The sequence below is a fragment of the Lactuca sativa genome, chromosome 3, assembly GCF_002870075.4.
Source record: "Lactuca sativa cultivar Salinas chromosome 3, Lsat_Salinas_v11, whole genome shotgun sequence".
In the NCBI taxonomy this organism is placed as follows: domain Eukaryota; kingdom Viridiplantae; phylum Streptophyta; class Magnoliopsida; order Asterales; family Asteraceae; genus Lactuca; species Lactuca sativa.
This window is the reverse complement of record NC_056625.2, coordinates 34081380-34090565: the sequence shown is the minus strand read 5'-3', so window position 1 is coordinate 34090565 and position 9186 is coordinate 34081380. Positions and strand designations below refer to the sequence as shown.

The following is a 9186-nucleotide window of genomic DNA, read 5'->3' as shown; positions in this document are numbered from 1 at the left end:
AGTTCCCCAAGGATTGAGATGCAATTTGCTCCACTGAAACCCAATCCAGTCTATCCACTGCCTGCCACATGTTTGACAATTTGCCCAAGTGAATGAAGATCAACATATGCCTCTGGTTTCAATTTTAGTCGCAGATAACAAACGATTGGCTTTGATTGCGCGCAATTTAAACTACAGACACGAAACAACATCATCTCCACGTGTTCCAATGCCATCATTTTCCTCACTCCAAATTGTTGATGCGTAATCTGTCGTAATCTAAGCACTCACCCACCACCTCAGATCTGGGATCTAAGGATCTTTGGTATTTACCTTTTGGTGACTAAACTATACACACACAGTCGTATCTAGCCCTTCAATTTGAACGTGTGTTTAATTTTGTTCTTGTTCATAGTCCCATCCTAACATAATAATAATCTTTTACGTATTATTGCACAACCAACTGATATTAGTTCATTTCCTTGTAATAAAATTTTAACCTCTAATCGAAATTGAAATTAGCGAATTCCAGTTTATGGTTTTGATTAGCAAAAATTGGTTGCAAAATGGAATTAAGGAACGAAATATGAAAGTGGGTGTATAGTTTTGGGACCAAAAACATAACTTTTTACCCATTCTTGATGACATGTGACTAGGCGAGCATGTGAGGCCAGTGTATTCCAGTGAACCCCTTTATCACCACCACCCCGACTCCCCCCACCATGAATCAACAAGAAAAGAAACCAAGAAGAACAGAGCATTGAAGCTCTTTCTTTCTTTTTTTCTTTCTTTCTTTCTTTCTTTCTTTCATCGACTTGAATATTCTTGATTACAGCTTGAATCATTCAAGTTCGATAGTATCCATCACACACAATGGAGCGTGCACGCAGGCTAGCAAACAAAGCCATCCTCGGGCGCCTGGTTTCACAAACCAAACAAAACCCATCATCCCCTGCGCTCTATTCGCCTTCAAGGTATGTCTCCTCTTTGACTCCATACGTATGTAGTGGTAGTGGCAGAAACGTTAGATCAGAAAGAACCATCAATGGGTTCGGTTCGCATACGCAATCGCAAGTTCGATCTATATCAGTAGATGCATTAAAACCAAGTGACACCTTCCCACGCCGCCATAACTCCGCCACCCCAGATGAACAAACCAAAATGGCCGAATTTGTCGGTTTTCCAAATCTCGATTCCCTCATTGACGCCACTGTACCCAAATCAATCCGTCTTGAATCAATGAAATTCCCTAAGTTCGATGAAGGCTTAACCGAATCCCAAATGATCGCACACATGCAAGATTTAGCTTCCAAGAATAAGATCTACAAGTCCTTCATCGGTATGGGATACTACAACACATCTGTTCCTCCAGTCATTCTAAGAAACATCATGGAAAACCCTGGTTGGTATACACAGTACACTCCATATCAGGCGGAAATCGCACAGGGACGTTTAGAATCCCTGCTCAATTTCCAGACCATGATCACCGATCTCACTGGTTTACCCATGTCAAACGCTTCCCTACTCGATGAAGGAACTGCGGCTGCTGAAGCTATGGCGATGTGTAACAACATCCAAAAGGGTAAAAAGAAAACCTTTATCATCGCAAGTAACTGCCACCCACAAACAATCGATATCTGTAAAACTAGAGCAGATGGGTTTGATCTAAAAGTCGTCACTTCTGATCTCAAGGATTTCGATTACTCATCTGGTGATGTGTGTGGAGTTCTTGTTCAGTATCCAGGGACCGAAGGTGAGTTGTTGGACTATGGTGAGTTCATCAAGAACGCACATGCAAATGGTGTGAAAGTTGTCATGGCTACTGATTTGTTAGCTCTGACTGTGTTAAAACCTCCTGGTGAGTTTGGAGCCGATATTGTTGTGGGTTCTGCTCAAAGATTCGGTGTCCCAATGGGTTATGGAGGTCCACACGCAGCCTTTTTAGCAACTTCCCAGGAATATAAAAGAATGATGCCCGGAAGAATCATCGGTGTCAGTGTGGATTCTTCCGGAAAGCCGGCTTTACGTATGGCCATGCAGACAAGAGAACAGCATATTAGAAGAGACAAAGCAACCAGCAACATCTGCACAGCTCAGGTATAAATTAAATCCTTCAAGTGTAGAAAATGTAATTATGAGATTCATGAAGGTGTTTTGTTAAAATACATTATTATTATATATAGGCATTGCTTGCAAACATGGCTGCTATGTTTGGCATCTACCATGGACCAGAAGGGTTAAAGACCATTGCACAAAGAGTTCATGGTCTTGCTGCAACTTTTGCTGCTGGGTTGAAGAAGCTTGAAACAGTTCAAGTTCAAGAACTTCCCTTTTTTGACACTGTGAAGATAACATGTGCTGATTCCAGTGTAATAGCTGAAGAAGCTGATAAACATCAGATAAATCTTCGTATTGTTGACAAAAACACTGTAAGTATGTCTTTTATGTTACCAAAAGTACCATATCTATGTTCTTAAGCTTATTATCCAATATGCTCCTGCTTCTCTCAGATCACTGTCTCTTTTGATGAGACAACAACGATTGAAGATGTTGATAATCTGTTCAAAGTTTTCGCCTTGGGAAAACCCGTGAGTTTGTCCTTTCTTTTGATATACCGAATCTTTATATAAATCAAGAAACTTGATTCTTGATTCTTGATTCTTGATTCTAGGTGACATTCAGTGCCACGTCACTTGCACCAGAGGTTCAGGATGTTATCCCTTCCGGACTTGTCAGGGAGACTCCATATTTGACTCATTCGATTTTCAACACGTATGAATCTTTTTCAAAACTTAGATTACATAGTTTAAAGTCACTTTTTATTAATAATTTTATTTCTTTTTTTGATTTTAGTTACCATACGGAGCATGAGCTGCTAAGATACATTAGTAAGCTGCAGTCAAAGGATCTGTCATTATGCCACAGTATGATTCCTCTGGGATCTTGCACCATGAAGCTTAATGCAACTACAGAGATGATGCCTGTGACATGGCCAGCCTTTGCAGATATGCATCCTTTTGCTCCTACCCAACAGGCACAGGGGTATCAGGTAATCATAACTTTCTAATTTTGACTTAAAATTCCAAATTATATTTCTCTTGACTTTTTTTTTAACCTAACATAAAATATCTTGCAGGAAATGTTCAAGAATTTGGGTGACATGTTGTGTACCATAACCGGATTTGACTCTTTCTCTTTGCAACCAAATGCTGGAGCTGCTGGAGAATATGCTGGGCTGATGGTTATCCGGGCTTATCATATGGTATGCTAAATTATACCCTTTTAATTTTATATAATAATATATAAAGAGTCAAAGTCATTGACTTTGGTCAACTATAGGCGAGAGGAGATCATCATCGTAATGTGTGTATCATCCCTGTGTCTGCACATGGAACAAATCCTGCAAGTGCTGCTATGTGTGGAATGAAAATTATTACTGTGGGAACTGACTCCAAAGGTAATATCAATATTGAAGAGGTACGCAAGGCTGCTGAGGCAAACAAGGAGTATCTATCTGCTCTTATGGTAACCGATTTTTTCTTTTATCAAAACATAAAAATAGATAATAATAAACAAAAGATTAATAACTAAAGTAAATTCTGTTTTTATAGGTTACCTATCCTTCTACTCATGGAGTCTATGAGGAGGGTATTGATGAGATTTGCAAGATTATTCATGACAATGGAGGTCAAGTTTACATGGATGGAGCTAACATGAATGCACAGGTACATAAACATTACACTTGTTGTGTCGTTTTAATTTAATTGAAACATCATATAAAAATTATTTGGTTTTTTATTTTTTTACAGGTTGGATTAACAAGTCCAGGGTGGATTGGTGCTGATGTTTGTCATCTAAACCTTCACAAGACATTTTGCATTCCACATGGTGGTGGTGGGCCCGGAATGGGCCCAATTGGTGTGAAGAAACACTTGGCACCCTACTTGCCTTCACACCCTGTGGTAAGACTAAGCAATAATTTTTTTTAGTTTGATGTTTATGTGTAATTAGAGTAATAGTATGTTGTTGAGTTTATAATTGAATTTGTAAACGTAAATCTTGATTTAAAGGTTGCAACTGGAGGCATACCTGCCCCTGAGCACAGTAAGCCACTTGGCACGATTTCAGCAGCACCTTGGGGTTCAGCACTTATCTTGCCTATATCATATACATACATTGCCATGATGGGATCTCAAGGACTTACAGATGCATCCAAGATAGCTATCTTGAATGCAAACTATATGGCAAAACGTCTTGAGGTCTCAATTTCTTTCTTTTCCTTATTCATTAAGAATAAATATATAATATTTTTTTAATTATTATTATCAAGTTCTCATTTTTTTTAATTTCCTTTGGGATTAATTACATTGCAGAGTCACTATCCCATTCTTTTCCGTGGTGTGAATGGAACAGTTGCCCATGAGTTCATCGTTGATTTGAGACCCTTGAAAGTAAGTTATAATATTATTTTTTGTTAAGTCAAAAAGAAATAGCAACTAACTCGACTCATATTCAGACAAGTGCTGGAATAGAGCCAGAAGATGTTGCAAAACGTCTGATTGATTACGGGTTTCATGGCCCAACAATGTCATGGCCCGTTCCAGGAACACTCATGATTGAACCTACTGAAAGTGAAAGCAAGGTATTTTTTTTTTTAAAAAAAAAAAAGAGTAAAGTTTCTTTAAAAATTATAATGTTTTTTCCTTTCCTTTCATTTTATATAGCATAACATGTGGAATTTTTGAGTTGTAGGCTGAGTTGGACAGGTTTTGTGATGCTTTGATCTCCATTAGACAAGAAATAGCAGAAATTGAGAAAGGAACAGTGGACATCAACAACAATGTCATCAAGGTAATTAATAATTATACTAAGTTCTGTGACTGTTTTTGGATGAAGAGTTATATTATTAGGGATAATGAGGGAAATTACTAAAATATTTGTAGGGAGCACCTCATCCACCACAACTACTCATGGCTGATAAGTGGACAAAACCATACTCCAGAGAATATGCAGCTTACCCTGCACCATGGCTTCGTGCTGCTAAGTTCTGGCCTACTACATGTTCGTCTCTCTTTCTCTCTCATGGATAAAATTTAATCTGAATAATTAAATTTTTTAATTTGTATCTTGAATTGTTGATTGATGTGGTTAACGATTGATTAACTATGGTTGGGTTGATTATGTGTGACAGGCCGTGTGGACAATGTGTATGGTGATCGGAACCTGATCTGCACCCTTCAGCCACCACAGGAGTATGAAGAGAAAGCTGAAGCTACTGCTTAAGAAATAAGAAGATATACACGTGAATGATGTGATGTGGTTTTAAGGTTCTTTTTCAGCTTTATACTTAAATCTGTTCTTGTATATACCTGTTTCGTATTTGTAAGCCGTATATGGCTGCTGCTGGCTTTTTATGGTATTATTCATGTAAAATCATGGTGACCAGCTGCTCTTAATTATAGCAATTCCTTCTCATCATGATGTATAGATTTCACTTGTTGTGAAAGATACCATCTTAACGAATTTAAACAATTTTAGCTATTCTATCATTCAATCAGACACTCTTTCAACACCACTTTATCACAAAAATTACTACAATTTTAGCTATTGAATGATTGAATCAAACACTCTTTTAAAACTTTCAGTTCCTAACAACATTAATAAGTTTAATATCTAACAAATTATATATAAATATAACATTTGGCATATAAAATAAACTATTTAAATTTTATGATAAATCCATCCAAATCATAATATGACTAATAAAAACAATATAATTAATCATCATTCTAGAATGTAAATAGTAATTTACATAAGAAACTTTATATTTTTAACATCACATATAACACTATAATATAATTTAAAAGCATATTACTATTAATAATAATATAAGTATTATAAAAATACAAATGGTTCAGGGGTTAATTGGATGGGTACCCATAACCATCTCAAACTGAACCCGATTTAAAAGTTTCAGGTTTTATTTTTCCTATGGGTTCAGTGTTTTTTTTTTTTTTTTTTCATCCCTATTTACAGGTTTCATGTAAACTTAGTGTAAGTTAACATATAGTATCGACACTAAAATAATGTATTAGCATTTACCAAACATGTAGTTTAAAAAACACCATCTACTGTCGCTTATTTTCGTGGTAGCTTTTTTGCTCATTGTGTAATGACTTTATTTTAACAAATGACGACAAAGTTTGTTTTAAAGTATTAAATTTCATCACAATCCTTGAAAATAACTCAAATTTGGCAACAAAAAAAAAGTTCACAATTAAGACAATATAAACCAATTTGGTTATCATGCTTTGTAATGAGTTGGTCCTAAATGTAAATGCGAAGATGGCAAGCTAGTTTTGAAAGTTTAAACCCTTTTTCAATAATGTTTAACTTTCAATGATAAATTTAAAATTTGGATGAAAGTTGGTTGTCATTTTTGATATATTAATATGATAACCATTGAATGTCAAAAGTGTCTTTTTGTCCTAGTGTGTAATTGCAATCAAATTTTGACCTGTGGACAACTAGTTTTATACTATTGTTTTACGACATTTAAGCCAACAATAGCCGACATATTCACCTGAATACATTTATTTGCATGCCCAAACTTTAAAATAACATATAATAAAATAATAGAAAACACATGGTGTACAATAAAGAAACCCGTACTTAATTATTTAAAGAGGCTGAGACTCACTCTTTAAATGTAGTACATTATTATTGTTTTTGATTTTACAATTTTGTTTTAATATAGAAACCTATAATAAAATCATTTCGAATTTGAGTTATAAAAAACAGGTTTGGAACCATGCCCCCCCCCCCCCCCCCCCCCCCAAAAAAAAAAAAAAAAAAAAAAAAAAAAAAACTATTTTATAAATATAAAAAAAATTATTTATATGTCTTATGTCATTGTACCCAAAGCTAAAGGGATTGTAAGATGTTAACTACATAACTCATAAACTATATTCTTTTTCTATTTATTAAAATTAAATCAAACTTAATGAAGGCAGCCCTATAAGGACTTGGCGGATTCAACTGTAACATTTATATAAATTATGTTTTTATTTTTATTTTCGACATTAAATGTTAAGCAATTTTGGCAAATACTATATTTTGAATCTTGACAATATGACTATGAGAGAAGTAAGTTTTTATACTTTGGGATCTTTAAAATAAATATACACACGAGCAACAACTCTTGTAATTAAAATTGAGGGTCTTAAGGTTTGTCTTCTATAAGGGATCGGAATTGAAGTGTAAATTAGTTGAAAAGATGAGATTTGACTGTCTTTTATCAAAGGGTCTAAAGATAATGACAAGCAGAAGAGTTGATAATTGAGTTCCATTATTATGAGTATTAAATTGAAAAGACTCGTTGAAAATCTGAGATAGAAAACAAAGACTTTTGCCGACACAAACATACATGAAGGTTTTGAAGATGGTGGGCAGTGGACTCTTAAATAAGAAGAAAAGCTATAACTTTTTTTTATAACTTTGGTTCCCTGATATATCTCTTAAATAATTACTATATTATTTTTAGAGTTTTTTTTTAGGTTGTTATCTTTAGTTAGTAAAAAAAACAAACTTATAAACTGATATTTTAAAAAACTATTCAGTCTAACCTTTCAATTCATCGGGTTTAATTATGAAGTCTCTCTCTTTTTTTAAATCTTTCAAAAAAAAATTGTATAAGTACTTTTTGTAATTAGCCTATATTTTATGTTTTCATTAATAGTTAAATGTTGCTATAAACTATCATTTAATAATATTTTGACAGTAAAAATTTACAAAAACAAATTAAACGAAATTAATATGAAATCCATCTAGTCGACTATTTCCAAAACCTCTAGAATTGTTTTTGTTTATTTGAGGAAATTACTTCCTCTTTGTTTTTCTTTAAAAGTTACAATAAATGATCATTTTAAAGTGTTCATGAAATATTATTAGTTTAAATTTTAACAATTTATATTAGTATCGCCTATATTGACATTTTTAAATATGAAATAGATAAATCTTTTTCATATGTATGTAAACAATATCATTTAAATATAAATAATACAAAACTATTATTTTGTATTTATTTTATCTTAACGAATGAAATGTATGACTTATATGTTTATAATATAGAATTATATTTAAAATGTCATTTTATAATATTTATATTTTCATCTAGTCTATCAAATATAGTGTAACACACACACACACACACACACATATATATATATATATATATATATATATATATATATATATATATATATATATATATATATATATATATATATATAGAGAGAGAGAGAGAGAGAGAGAGAGAAAGAGAGGTCAGAGCACATATATACATTGTTTTATTTAACTCTAAGTTTATATTTTTATATTTTTTTCATCTATTATGGGCTAATATTTCGTATTGTAGGATTTTATTTGGAATAGATGGTCAAAAGTGACAGCTTTTATTTATTTATCTTACATTTTTATGTCGGATGTCATCATCAAAAGTTGTCCCCTACGAACGATAGGGGCTACCTACTTCTTACTTCATTCAAGGGACTTCTGATCTTCAAAATTGAAGGATCGAGATATAACAATTAATATCAAACAATATAAAGAACAAAGAACAAAGTTAATCAAAAACTAATTTCGATTAAAGGAATCTCTCAAACATATAGAATGCACCAAGCGTATTTTACATTGATACATAGTGTAACTTATATATATATATATATATATATATATATATATATATATATATATATATATATATATATGAGAGAGAGAGAGAGTATTCTAGATTCAAATCTCTACATCTCAAGAATTTGAATAACTATGATAATTACCTTTAATAAAAGATATACACAATACAAAACAGGTCCTATCACTAAGATAACATATCAGAAAACTAAAGCACCAACAAACATATCACATTGTCATTAAGCTTGATCATGATGTCGTTGATGATGTAGTCAGCGTAATATAGATTTGACTCATCAGAGTATATGGTTTGCCCTTACAATCTTCCCCAATATGATGATGTCAAAACTTATTTAAAAATGTCTTCAACAAGGACCTTTTCAGCATCCAAAATAATCTTTGGCTTGATCCACTTGAAATCATCACAAGCCAACTCATATCTCCTTTGGTCAAGCTCATAGGAAACAATCCAGTAATTAGGGATGAGAATTTGGCTCGAAAACCCGAACCGAACCG

General features: G+C 33.2%; 1 protein-coding gene across 1 annotated transcript; it reads left to right on the top strand.

Annotated features, from left to right (window-relative positions):
- Positions 1–653: 653 nt before the first annotated feature.
- LOC111917240 (glycine dehydrogenase (decarboxylating) A, mitochondrial) lies at positions 654–5457 on the top strand. The gene is made up of 15 exons (XM_023912912.3): positions 654–2076; positions 2163–2408; positions 2490–2567; positions 2651–2751; positions 2833–3028; positions 3116–3241; positions 3319–3504; positions 3591–3704; positions 3789–3941; positions 4050–4238; positions 4353–4430; positions 4496–4621; positions 4732–4830; positions 4923–5040; positions 5171–5457. Exons 1-15 carry the CDS (start codon positions 853–855, stop codon positions 5260–5262), a joined length of 3126 nt encoding a protein of 1041 aa, XP_023768680.1. The 5' UTR covers positions 654–852; the 3' UTR covers positions 5263–5457.
- Positions 5458–9186: the final 3729 nt, after the last annotated feature.